The 14,871-nt window shown below is 39.8% G+C and overlaps 1 protein-coding gene across 1 annotated transcript in view; it reads right to left on the bottom strand.

Moving 5' to 3' along the window:
- SLC9A9 (solute carrier family 9 member A9) overlaps positions 1-14,871 on the bottom strand; it is a 1,175,306-nt gene that overhangs the window by 925,045 nt on the left and 235,390 nt on the right. The window contains exon 6 of the mRNA XM_073674666.1: positions 7,468-7,573. Within this exon, the coding sequence (XP_073530767.1) occupies positions 7,468-7,573 (106 nt within the window). The remainder of the gene's footprint in view (positions 1-7,467; positions 7,574-14,871) is intronic.

Genomic DNA, 14,871 nt, shown 5'->3' with positions numbered 1-14,871 from the left:
TCTTTATGATACTTCCTGGTATTTGGCTTTGATAAAACATTATTGATACAGTCATGTGCGGATTACATGCTTTATTAGTGGAAATACAGTAAAAATGCATGTGCATTTTTTATCTGCAGATTTTCTAAATCCAATTAAAATTTAAAGGGAAAATCCACACATAAAATTCAGTGTACCAGGTAGACAAATTGACATGTTGTGGATTTGAAACACGCACTGCAGGCCAGTTTACGCAGAGTTAAAAAAAATACAGTGGGCTGGGGAGGTCTAGAAATCCCATTCACTCTGCTGGAACTGTAAGGCTATCTTCACACATCATAGTTTTTTTGGCATCACAAATCTGCAGCAAAACTTGATCTCTGACAGGAAAGAAGCTGCGTCAAAAAACGCAGGTTTTGCTTCGTTTTTTGTTGTGTTTTTGGTGCATTTTTTAACTGTCCTTTTGTGTCTGTTATGCATGTACATAAAGTTCAGTGAAAAAAAAAATCTCATTCTGGTTAAGACACAAAAAACGCTGAAAAAAAAGTTACCTGTGCTTTTGGTGCGTTTTTTCAGTGTTTTTTTCATCATCCATTACTTCCTACGGGTGAAAAAACGCTGAAAGAAGTGACATGCTCTATTTTCCAAAAAATGCTGCAAGGCACAAAATACGCACCAAAAAAAACCATGATGTGTGAACAGAAAATTCTCGTTTCTCATAGACTTTGCTGGTACTGCAAAAGGCAGCTGAAAATTTGCATAAAAATCAGCAGAAAAAAACAAGATGTGTGAACATAGCCTAAGACGTTGCGCTTTTGACGCAGTGAAAATACACACTGCACGCTGTGAAGATTCTTTGGTGCTTGTGCGGGACCGATGGAAGCATGACCGCAAGTGTGAGATTTGTATACACGAGGTCACATGCCAATTAGATGAGCAAGTGTATTGTGCAAGGCCAGACAAGTCTAGTCAGAATGTGGCCGGATGTACAGGTCCATCTCACAAAATTAGAATGTCATCAAAAAGTTAATTTATTTCAGTTCTTCAATCCAAAAAGTGAAACTCATATATTATATAGAGTCATTACAAACAGAGTGATCTATTTCAAGTGTTTATTTCTGTTAATGTTGATGATTATGGCTTACAGCCAATGAAAACACAAAAGTCATTATCTCAGTAATAATTAACCAAAAAAAACTGCAAAGACTTCCTAAGCATTTAAAAAGGTCCCTTAGTCTGTTTCAGTAGGCTCCACAATCATGGGGAAGACTGATGACTTGACAGATGTCAGAAGGCAGTCATTGACACACTCCACAAGGTCCCAGAGTTCCAATTTTCATTTGGAAATAAAGGTCCCAGAGTCTGGCGGAAGAGTGGAGAGGCCACAATCCAAGCTGCTTGAGGTCTAGTGTGAAGTTTCCACAATCGGTGATGGTTTGGGGAGCCATGTCATCTGCTGGTGTAGGTCCACTGTGTTTTATCAAGACCAAAGTCAGCGCAGCTGTCTACCAGGAAATTTTAGAGCACTTCATGCTTCCCTCTGCCGACAAGCTTTTTGGAGATGGAAATTTCATTCTCCAGCAGGACTTGGCACCTGTCCACACTGCCAAAAGTACCAATGCCTGGTTTAAAAACAACAGTATCACTGTGCTTGATTGGCCAGCAAACTCGTCTGACCTTAACCCCATAGAGAATCTATGTGGTATTGTCAAGAAGAAGATGAGAGACACCAGACCCAACAATGTAGACAAGCTGAAGGCTGCTATCAAAGCAACCTGGGCTTCCATAACACCTCAGCAGTGCCACAGGCTGATCACCTCCATGCCATGCTGCATTGATGCAGTAATTGATGCAAAAGGAGCCCTGACCAAGTATTGAGTGCATTTACTGAACATACATTTCAGTAGGCCAACATTTCGGATTTTACAAACATTTTTCAAGCTGTTGCTATAAAATATTCTAATTTACTGAAATAATGACTTTTCTGTTTTTATTGGCTGTAAGCCATAATCATCAACATTAACAGAAATAAACACTTGAAATAGATCACTCTGTAATGACTCTATATAATATATGAGTTTCACTTTTTGGATTGAAGAAATGAAATAAATGAACTTTTTGATCATATTCTAATTTAGTGAGATGCACCTGTATGCAAATCCCATACTTGCAGTCACATTGCCACATGCTCCTGGCATTGGAGAATACTTGCAGTATGCGTGATGTGAGAATTCACATGATTGCAGTCACATACAGTAACTGCAGACTTGTAGCCCAAGGCTGGGCACCCCTTTATACTGTATGCTTCATCACTGCACTGTGATGTGCTTTACTGTCGATTTGCTTTGCATAGTCATCCACTGCCTTGTTTTTGCTTAGAAAATGATTGAAAATAAATTGACAAAATCTCGAATCAACCTCTCGACTGTGACTCACAATATTAACCTTTATTTGCTTGCAGACAAGGAGAGCACTATGTGGTCCCCAGTGACTTTCCTCCCCCATATCCGCAGTAAAACTGAAATACTTCTGAATTACTAATTTTAGGAACCAAATTATCATAAATTAGAGTTTCTTATTCAGCCGGACAGATCCCTTACTGTACACGTGGAGACAGCGAGATCTGTCACTTAGAGGTGGGATTGGGAAGGTAAAGGACATAGCAGGGAGCCTTTTAAATACAGAATACAAGAAGCTGCATACATTCATTCAACAGGATTTTTCTCTTGATCATTGTAAAAAAAAAAAAGAAAAGGTAAAAAGACTAATTACATTCAGAGGCATACTTGTTACACCCCTGGACTACTTTTACCCATCATTACGCTCAGTGGTTGTAGTCGTTTTACCAGTGGCATTTGGTTAATGGTATCACAAGAAAAAGGAATTTGGGAGTTTTGCGGATTACAGCTTCTCTTAAGAGCTGCTATGTAACAGGGAGAGATTACGTTTGTTTTATTAAAACGTTTTGCGGCTGATTATGTAAATTGATAGAGTTACATTTTGGAGATTTACTTGCATTAGCCACCTACACATATGTAGCATTCTGCGTTCTCCATTTACAAAGTCACTAGAATTTAGCTGCAGCCGTTGTTCCAGGAGCTGCGTTCTATAGTGCATCAGTCTTCATTATCTTATGTTACACAAGGTTTGGATAGAAGAAGAATCATTTCTGGTTTTTAGGAGGAGAAGGTAACAAGCAGATATTTTGTTTACTCATTTCCAATGCAGACGGCACAATACAGAGGCATTAACGGCTGGCACCAGCCGGCCTGGCACGGAATGAATGCTACCCTTCTTGGGGAAAGGCCCGAAGCTCTGGACCTTTGTGCACTCACCAGCTGTGCCAGTAAATGCTTTGTTTTTATGATTGAGAAAAACTTTAGTTACTGGCATTGTATTGTTTTATTTTTTTTTTCTTCTTTTAAAGGAAGAGCTTCATCAAAAATTTCAGCTTAAACCCTCAAGTTCGTATATAGACAATCTGGCACGTGTCATACATTGACTGGGATAAAATGACATTACTAGAAGGTTTTACACACAGGTTTTACATGAAAAATGTTTTTCATAAAGTTTTCATTACTTTTTTGCCTTCTTTTGTGACCAGGTTAATGTAAAGCAAAATGTATAACATATTAGAAGTTTTGCTTCTTTGCCTTTGTTTTTTTTAAAAAAGCAGCTGAGATATGGTATTTTTCCTATAACACTCACTATGGGAATTGAAAATCAGTGGGAAAAATATGTATACAAAATGACCCTAAATAAAACACACCATTAAATAAATGCATGTTACATTTATAATAAAGATTGTGCTTCTACAACTCCTCCTTCTAAAGAAAAAGTAAATGCGACTTAAATAGGTAGTTTGCTACATTTACACTGATGACCTATCCTTAGAATAAGTCATCAATGTCTGATTGGCCAGAGTCCGCCACTCGGCACCCCCGCTGATCAGCTGTTATAGTGTCAGAGGCAATGGCAGAACTCACTTGCCGAGCTGCTCCGTCCACTTGTAGTGGCCGCCGCAGAGTAATGCACATCCGCCTCCTATTCATTTGAATAGGAGGCGGATGTGCAGTAGCAAGCCTTGGCCACTACAAGTAAAAGGAGCAGCTCGGCAAGTGGGTACTTCCGGCCAGCGGCCATTGCCGCCGACATGGATAACAGCTGATTGGCGGGGTCCCTGGTGTTGGACCCCAGCCGATCAGACATTGATGAACTATCCTAGGGATAGGTCATCAATGTAAAAGGAGTGGAAAACCTCTTTAATGGATAAAAACAACATAGTATAAAAAAATAATTTAAACAAGTTGAAAAGAACATCCAAGTTCAAAAGGAAATATCCTGATCCTCAAAACCGATGGAGGAAAGCTAAGACAGTGGGCAGCAAAGTGGCTCAGTGGTTAGTACTGCAGCCTTGCAGCGCTGGGGTCCCGAGTTCAAATCTCACCAAGGACAACATCTGCAAGGAGTTTGTATGTTGTCCCCATGTTTGCGTGGGTTTCCTCCAGGTTCTCCAGTTTCCTCCCACACTCCAAAGACATACTGATAGGTGATGTAGATTGTGAGCCTCAATGGGGACAGCGATGATAATGTATGTAAAGCGCTGCGGAATATGTTGGTGCTATATAAAAATAAAGAGTATTATTTATTATTAAGACACTCATGTATCTCTGCAGACTAACAAAGGATGGCATAATGTGAAGAACAACAAGTACGAATGGTTCAACATCTCATGATGTATATATATAAATTATGAGTTCAATACGTTCTGTCCTAATCACGGTACTGGTTTACCTAAGTGCAGAAATTAATGGGGTTTTTTCTTCGTAGGTTCCTCATAATTACAATTTATAATTTGCTTGCATTAATTTCTGAAATTACCAAAGAAAATTCACTTAAAGGGAGCCTGTCACTTGATACATGCAGACCAAACCACAGCAGAATGAATATATATAATAAATTAATAACTATAGTTAGAAAATCCAGCCAGGGATCATAACCAGAGACGAGACAAGTCTGGCACCATCGACTTTTCCTAGCGCCACTTCAGGTGATTGACAGGTGTCTCGCTATGGGAGAGACTTGTCAATAACCTGACATAGCGCTGGGAGTAGCCGACTCGGGGAGAAGACAGACTAGTCTCGTCTCCGGCTATCTTTTACCTATATTTTTTCTGAAATTCTTTTTTGTTTCTGAGAACAATAAACCTGGCTGCAATCCTTGGTTCGGGCAGCATGAATCAAGTGACAGGTTTACTTTAAAGAGGGTGAACAAACAGGGATAATACATAAGTTACATACAGGTTACAATGCTTTATTGTCAGTCTAATTTTTAGGTCCTATTAACCCCTTGTAAAGCTCCGTAAGGATAGTTGATAATTTGTACATGTGGCTGTACCATGAAAAGCAAATTACTAACCAGGGCTGTGGAGTCGGTAAGCCAAACCACCGACTCAGATCTTCAATTTCCCTGACTTCCGACCCCAATGCCGACTCCACAGTGCTAGTAGGAGGTGCTTCATTACTCAGCATGTACATAAAGTGCAGGACAGATTCATCTCAACTAAAAGCTGAGATCCTTAGATCAAGAACAGAACAGACATTTATAGGACATTTCATAACTTTTCCAAATTCTTATAAAAACATTTACAGCACATACTGCATTGTACTACTGTACCAAATTTATTATTTTAGGAGTCAGAGTCGGTCCATTTTATACAGACTCCGACTGCACCAAAATAGACACCGACTTCTGACTCCACAACTCCAACTCCACAACTGTGTTCCTAACGGCAGTTAATAGCCTGTTTAGAGGGGCTGATAGCAACTCCAGGCATACAGAATGATTGTTAATGAGATTGTTCTGAGTGCATAGAATATCATTGTTCTCAGCAGGATATTGTACAGGACAATGTGCTGCCAAGTTCAACGATTTGTAAGCATGCTTAAAAATCATTTCACCTACCGAGCAAGTGTTTTGCTTGATTTTTTGATGATTGGCAACCTGCTTAGTTTGTCCCATTATCGGCCAGTGTAAATGCACCCAAACTGTATGCCAGGGGTAATGTTACATGCACGCCGCTAGGTTCAGATAGGGGCGAGACAGGTTACATGAATTCTTTGGAATCCTGGGGGAACCGTTACTAAGGGCGACCATAGACCATGTGCTGCAGCTTCTCTCAGGCACACAGGGGTATTGATCCTCAGGCACAGACACATAGGTTGTTTCACTTGCCGACCAGACACACTTGACAAGAGTCCTCATGAATGGTAGAACAATAGCATTTAATAAGAAGCCGCTCAGCCAGTGTAAGTTAAGTCTTTTGAGCAACAGACTCCAGTGACAAACAGTACAGTTTCCTTAGCAGCACAGTAGATCACAGTTTTCCCAGTAGTACAGGACAGTACAGTTCTAATGCAAAGGCACATTAATGAACACAACATTCTTTGCAGCACAGTGAGATCGAGGAAGGGGAGAGGGTTTGCTGAGGGAGATGATCCCTGTGACACCATTTCTTACAGTCCTTATCTTTCTGCCTGACAATACTCTGCACTGCTAGTTCAGGAAATCTAACTGACCTTTTTTTTTTTTCTTCCCTCCTGACCTGAATTCTGTTCTCTTGCCTTCTGTGAGATACAGATCATAAGCCACCTTTCTCTTCAGCTCCAGACAGACAGTAAACAACTTCCCCACACTGCCCCTGGGGCTCTTCTAAAACACTCCCCTTCTGTGATTGTGTTAACCCCTCTAGTTGCTGGATGCTTCTGGAGCACAACACTTCCTGTCTCCTGTGCTTGTTAATTCTAATAGTTGCTAAATGCTTTTAAAGCAACAGCACTACTTCTGCATGTCACAGTAAGCAATGTTGGTAATAGATTTATTGTAATTATTAATAATTATTAAGACCTATAAGGATAAAAATTTCTTGTTTTGCACAAAAGAGAAGCAGAAATGTTGAGGACACAAACTACTCCAGGACAGTGATGGAGTCAATGTAATCATAAAAAGTGTTTAAAAGTAACTCCTAAATGTATTTACATAGTACAAATTCCAGAATGACTCTTGAACTTCTACTATGTTTGTACTCTGATGTCTGATTTTTTTTCCTGTGATGTCGATGGAGATTTTCAGCAGAATGTGAACATGTTTAGACTCCATTTAGCTGTGTAGTATGCGGTTTGCCATTGGATTTAATGCAGATTTCACAAGAAAAAAAAAAGTAAAAATGGCCCTTAATCTCAGATGTAAATGGAAGATTTAGAATTTCTTTAGTCCTTTAGAGATGTGACTGGGACAGCCGTGCCGCAATCATGGGTACAACATAGAATCTCCAGCCACTTTTGTCCTTGATCCCATTGGAATCCAGGACCCAAGTGCTCTACGATTCAGTTCGCTTTATCCTTACACATCTTTCATCCTATGAAAAGTTTTTGAGTGATGAATGGGTAAAATTAGAGTGAAAATTAACATAGAGGGCACATTACTTACTATGTGAGGACAATAGCAACAGCATCGTTGAGGACACTCTCTCCAAAAAGCAGGGTGTACAGGTCCGTATCCACATGCAATTCATGGAAAATTGCCAGAACCGTTACTGAAAAAAAAAACAAAGCAGAGCAATTATTTTTATAATTACACCATGACAAGGAGAATTACAGCAATGGAAATATATCACAGCTGGATCCCGGCCAGTGGCCTTTGTATGATGACAAGCCAAGTCCTTGATGTAGTCATATTCATGCACTAATATTCAATAAATCAGTCAAATGAAGATTAAAACCTGCCTGTAACAAGTGCGGGTCTGTGCAAAGTTCCTGACATCCTCTGTTCACTTGTCCTTCAATTTTCAACAATTTTACAACCCTAAATAAATTCCCTTTAGGTTAAGGTTCACTAAGCCAAGTTCTTAACGGTTAATGGCGCCAACTTCAACAGTCGTTAATCACAGTGTAGCCTCCACAGAAAGCGACCAGGGCTGTATTATCCTAGATGTCTGTTTCCATAATAGCACTATCATGTGCAATGGCCCATGCTGCTAACGAGATGTTAATGAGGCAAGAAAAGGACACTTGACTGTGCGTTTTGCAATGCTCTATAAATGTTAATGTCAGGAATTATGCACAGGTTAAACATTAAGCCTGACATTTTTAGTCCCTCTAAAGTTCATTTAAATTACAAATAAAATGTAGATAAATATAGTATATTTAATTCTCGTAAAAAATAACTAATTACAGGTATTTTCACAAATGCAGAGTAGTTTTCAAGAGGTGAAAGTAAGATGTCCTAAAAAACGTATTAAGAAACTCGATAAGGGAACTAAACAAACCCTAGAGCTGTCAGAACTTAAAGGGGTATTCCCATCTCCAAGATCCTATTCCAATATGTAGTAGGTGTAATAATAATAATAATAATAATAATAATAGAAAATACCTCCAATTAAAAATGTAGTATAGTTTTTCTGATTCGCTATATCTCTTTCCTTGTGTGCAGGCCATTGCAGGACCTTAAGTATCCATGGTTACAACCACTAACACTTAGCTAACTATCACTATATCAGTGGTCATAACCTTGGATACCTAAGGTCCTGCAATACTTGTGCATGAGGAAAGAGATATAGCTAATCAGAAAAACTGTAGTACGTTTTTGGCGGTATTTGCTAATATTATTATTATTATTATTATTACACATACTACATATTGGGATAGGATCTTGAAGGTGGGAATACCCCTTTAAGGTAAGTTATAGTTTACAAATAACTTGTTTTGTAAATGAAATAGATAAAACGTTATAATAAACAAGAATATATTATATGTGTATAAAGATCACTTGTCTGTAATAGATCGCTCAGTGCACATAGGCTGCCGTTGTTCTCAGGATTGTGAGTCCTGTTTACACAGACGATGCGAAGCCGAGAACGATTATTTTTTTGTGCTGTGCAAAAGATCGTTTCACGCAATGGTTGAGCATTTTGCCTGTTTACACAGAAAGATTATCGTGAAACGAGCATTCTTAGCTTAGCTTCCGAGTTTTCAGTGTAAATGCAGCTTAAAGATTTTGTTCACTACTTGGACAACCCCGTTGAATGTCTGCCCCCGTTAAAATAAAAACCCTTATACTAATCTCAGATGCCGGCGCCGTTCCAACGGTGTCGACACTCATGTTCCCGGAGCTCATGTAATCTTGTTGTGTCACGCGAATTCCGTGCCCAATCAGTGCCAGCGTCACCTTCGGACGTATCGAACATCAACAGGAAGTCAGGGCTGCGGCTGTTCTCCGACTTCCTCTTGATGTTCAATTCATCCGGAGGTGGGGACAGTGATTCCAGTGCTCATTTGTCGCAGGGCTTGTATGACGTAACAATGACCCAGGAACGCGAGTGCCGACACCACGGGAACGGCGCCAGTGGAGGAAATGAGTATAAGTGGTGTTATTGTAATGGGAGCAAATAATCAGATTGAGAAGGGGTTGTCTAAATAGTGAACAACCCCTTTAAGGACTCATTCAGATACCCGTGATACATGAATGTGTTTTTTACTGATAGAACATGTACCCATCATAATCGATGGGGATGTTCATATGTCCATATTTTTTTGCGATTTGCAAAAAATATTAGAAACCTGTTCATTTTTTATTTGAGCCACATATCAAAATTATCTGAACAAGTCTATGGGTCCATGTCCATGAAAATCACAGACAGAACATAGATGGCATCAGCGTTCAGTCCATGATTAACAAAACAATGAATAGGAGAAGCTTTGTAATTTATTTTTTCGTATCAGAAAATTACTGATGAAATGCTAATGACACACTGATCAAACACTGATATCACATTGATGAATATTAGATCGAAAACACTGAAACAACGGTCCATGTTTTTAAGTACAAGAATAATCACATACAGTGGTGGCCAAAAGTATTGGCACCCCTGCAATTCTGTCAGATAATACTCAGTTTCTTCCTGAAAATTATTGCAATCACAAATTCTTTGGTCTTATTATCTTCATTTAATTTGCTTGCCAGGAAAAAAACACACATAAGATAATGAAGCAAAAATCAAATCATTGATCATTTCACACAAAACTCCAAAAATGGGCCAGACAAAAGTATTGGCACCCTCAGCCTAATACTTGGTTGAACAACCTTTAGCCAAAATAACTGCGAACAACCGCTTCCGGTAACCATCAATGAGTTTCTTACAATGCTCTGCTGGAATTGTAGACCATTCTTCTTTGGCAAAGTGCTCCAGGTCCCTGATATTTGAAGGGTGCCTTCTCCAAACTGCCATTTTGAGATCTCTCCACAGGTGTTCTATGGGATTCAGGTCTGGACTCATTGCTGGCCACCTTAGAAGTCTCCAGTGCTTTCTCTCAAACCATTTTATAGTGCTTTTGGAAGTATGTTTTGGGTCATTGTCCTGCTGGAAGACCCATGACCTCTGAGGGAGAACCAGCTTTCTCACACTGGGCCCTACATTATGCTGCAAAATTTGTTGGTAGTCTTCAGACTTCATAATGCCATGCACATGGTCAAGCAGTCCAGTGCCAGAGGCAGCAAAGCAACCCCAAAACATCAGGGAACCTCCGCCATGTTTGACTGTAGGGACCGTGTTCTTTCTTTGAATGCCTCTTTTTTTTTCCTGTACACTCTATGTTGATGCTTTTTTCCAAAAAGCTCTACTTTTGTCTCATCTGACCAGAGAACATTCTTTCAAAACGTTTTAGGCTTTCTCAGGTAAGTTTTGGCAAACTCCAGCCTGGCTTTTTTATGTCTCGGGGTAAGAAGTGGGGTCTGCCTGGGTATTCTACCATACAGTCCCTTTTCATTCAGACGCCGACGGATAGTACGGGTTGACACTGTTGTACCCTCGGACTGCAGGGCAGCTTGAACTTGTTTGGATGTTAGTCGAGGTTCTTTATCCACCATCCGCACAATCTTGCGTTGAAATCTCTCGTCAATTTTTCTTTTCCGTCCACATCTAGGGAGGTTAGCCACAGTGCTATGGGCTTTAAACTTCTTGATGACACTGCGCACGGAAGACACAGGAACATTCAGGTCTTTGGAGATGGACTTGTAGCCTTCAGATTGCTCATGCTTCCTCACAATTTGGTTTCTCAAGTCCTCAGACAGTTCTTTGGTCTTTTTTCTTTTCTCCATGCTCAATGTGGTACACACAAGGACACAGGACAGAGGTTGAGTCAACTTTAATCCATGTTAACTGGCTGCAAGTGTTATTTAGTTATTGCCAACACCTGTTAGGTGCCACAGGTAAGTTACAGGTGCTGTTAATTACACGAATAAGAGAAGCATCACATGATTTTTCAAACAGTGCCAATACTTTTGTCCACCCCCTTTTTTAGGTTTGGTGTGGAATTATATCCAATTTGGCTTTAGGACAATTCTTTTTGTGTTTTTTCATTGAAGACAAATTAAATGAAGGTAATAATACCAAAGAAATTGTGATTGCAATCATTTTCAGGAAGAAACTGAGTATTATCTGACAGAATTGCAGGGGTGCCAATACTTTTGGCCACCACTGTATGTCTGAATGAGTCCTTACATAGAGTGCTTCTACTCCCTTAAAGGGAACCTTTCATGTTTTAGATGCAGCCAGATCTGTGGGCAGCACAGTATAAAGAATGAGAAGCTCAGCAGAATGATATATAGGTTTATGGGAATAATATTCAGTATAACTTGCATTTTATTAATTGAAATTCCTGGTGATTGTATGTGTAGGAGTCCAGTGGGCGGTCCTATTCAGTGATTGACAACTATCTCTGCATACACAGTAATATAGGGTATAATGCAGGGCTGTGGAGTCGCAGTTGTGGAGTCGGAGTCTATTTTGGTGGAGTTTTGTATAAAATGGACAGACTCTGACTCCTAAAATATATAATAAATTGAGTACAGTAGTTCAATGCAGTTTATGGAGAATATCTTTTCATAAGCATTTGGGAAAGAAATGAAATGTCCTATAAATGTCTGTCCTATTCCTGATCTAAGGGTCTAGACTTATCTGAGATGAATCTGTGCTACAGTAAATTTATCACTTAAACATGAGCCATGTATGAGGGAGTCGGAGTCGTGGAGTCGGTGGCATGGAAATTGAGGAGTCGGAGGTTTGGCTTACCGACTCCACAGCCCTGGAATAATGTAAATTGGAATAAGGCATTCCTATTATCTTTGGTGCACAGGTAGGGTCCCATCAAGTATACAATAGACATTGAACTTGGCACTCAAAGTAAATGAAGAAATGATGGTGATTTATTTAACCAAAGAACCTCTCACAGAATATCCATAATGTTTCGGTCCTGCGGACCTTCATCAGATGAACATGGTTTCTGTGAAGAGATAGATATCAGGAATAAGGATACAGCGCAGTGGTATCGTGGAACACTGCTGTGTAATGGCGTCATTACACAGGGGCTATTCCGCGATACCACTGCACTGCATCTTTATTCCTGATATCTATTCACAGAAACCATGTGTGCCTGATGAAGGTCCATAGGACCGAAACGTTATGGATATTCTGTGAGAGGATTCTTTGTTAAATAAATCACCAGCATTTCTTCATTTACTTTGAGTGCCAAGTAATGTAGGATAGACTGTCAATCACTGATAGAACCGCCCTCTGGACTTATACAAACATTTGGAAATACAATGAATAAAATACTAAATTAGCTGAAACTTTCCCCACAAACTGAACATGAATCTGATCAGGTCCCACTGCTCTATAACATCCTGCCTGCGGATTCAATGCCATTATCAACATGACAGGTTCTATTTAAGAAAAAAAAGGTTTTGCAGCAGCTGAGGTGAGAATAATAAAGGAATAATGTACAGCCGATTATAAATTATAAAGTATATTAACCATCGCCTTATAGTTCCATGTACTCAGCATTCAACCTTATGGTTTTACATGGTCACAGAACTCTGTGACGATGTTTCTACATAACTTACACTAGCATGTAGGTAGAGATATAATGGTGTGAATATAAAAAAAAGGTCAAGATTGCCTCCTAAATTGCTAAGAGTGATTGCTCTAAGACTTTGAAACTGCATTACTGCAATAGAAACATAAGAAAGCACGACAAAATGTGCACATGGAATATTTCAAATTTATTTCGGTAATATTAATATGAAAAATTACAGTAAAGGAAAGCACTTAGCGCATAGATTGGCAATATATGTGTGCCCAATAGCCAGCGTCAAGGCGTCCTTCATTGTTGGGTCCCTGTCCTTCTCTTGTCACCTCTCCTGGGCTGTAATGAAAGCCAACAATTTATGGGTCAAGACTGAACCAGCTAACTACTTAAAATCACCTGAGGCTAATGGGGGAGGGAGTGCACATGCCAAACAGAGAATTTAGAAACATAGTGAAAATGGACAGCACATCCCAACGAAGGTGAACAGGAGCCAACTAAAAAAATACAAACTATAAAACAAAGGTCAAAGTTGCCTCCTAAATTGCTAAGAATGATTGCTCCAAGACATTGAAACTGCATTACTGCAATAGAAACATAAGAAAGCGCTACAAAATGTGTACATTACATATTTCATAAAAAAAATTCAATAATATTAAAAACCCCTTTACAGCCTGTGACGTAATAGTACGCACAGACTGTAATCCCCCGGTTCAGTGAGGGCTCCGGCGGTGAGCCCGCACTGAACTGAGCACATGTCAGTTGATTATTACAGCTGACATGTGCCCGCAACAGCCACGGGTGGAATCGCGATCCACCCGTGGCTGTTAACATGTTAAATGCCGCTGTCAATCTCTGACAGCGGCATTTAACTCGTGCTTCCGGGAAGCGCGTCCTAAGCCCCGCCCATCGGCGACCCCGTCACGTGATCGCGGGTCAGCGATGGGTGGGCATGACAACCCAATGTCTGCAGCAGACGCCTGCGGTTGTCATGAGCTGGTCGCTATGAGCGCCACCTAGTGGTCGGCGCTTATAGCACAGGACCATTTCTGCTGCATACAGGGGATCTGCTGATCCCCTGTATGTAGCAGAGGCGATCGGACAGTTGCTGCTTCTAGTCTCCTATGGAGACTATAGACGCATGCAAAAAGTGAAAAAAAAAAGTTTAAAAATATAAAAAAAAATTAAAAAAATATAAAAGTTTAAAATCACCCCCCTTTCGCCCCATTCAAAAAAAAAAAAAAAAAAAAACCTACATAGACATATTTGGTATCGCCGCGTTCAGAATCGCCCGATCTATCAATACAAAGAAAGAATTAATCCGATCGGTAAACGGCGTAACGAGAAAAAAATTCTAAACGCCAGAATTACGTTTTTTGGTCGCCGCAAAATTTCAATAAAATGCAATAACGGGCGATCAAAACATCGGATCTACCCCAAAATGTTATCAATAAAATCGTCAGCCCGGCATGCAAAAAATAAGCCCTCACCCAGCCCCAGATCCCGAAAAATGGAGACGCTACTGGTCTTAGAATATGGCGCTATTTTTTTTTTTAACCAAATTTTGGAATTTTTTTTCACCACTTAAATAAAAAAGAACCTATACATGTTTGGTGTCTACGAACTCGTAATGACCTGGAGAATAAGAATGGCAGGTCAGTTTTAGCTTTCAGTGAACGTGGGAAAAAAAGAAAAAAAAAACTGTGGTATTGCACTTTTTTTGCAATTTCACTGCACTTGGAATTTTTTTCCCGTTTTCCCGTACACGATATGGTAAAACTAGTAATGGCGTTGAAAAGTACAACTCGTCCCGCAAAAAATAAGCCCTCACACGGCCATATTGACCAAAAAGTAAAAACAATATGGCTCTGGGAACAAGGGGAGCAAAAAACGAAAATGCAAAAACGGAAAATCCCAGGGTTGCGAAAGGGTTAATATGAAAATTTTCAGTAAGGGAAGGTACTTAGCGCAT

This window comes from Phyllobates terribilis, unplaced genomic scaffold (assembly GCF_046119375.1).
Source record: "Phyllobates terribilis strain yellow unplaced genomic scaffold, ASM4611937v1 Scaffold_3__8_contigs__length_932513732, whole genome shotgun sequence".
In the NCBI taxonomy this organism is placed as follows: Eukaryota; Metazoa; Chordata; class Amphibia; order Anura; family Dendrobatidae; genus Phyllobates; species Phyllobates terribilis.
The sequence above is the reverse complement of the archived record's forward strand: the minus strand, read 5'-3'. Positions and strand labels throughout refer to the sequence as shown.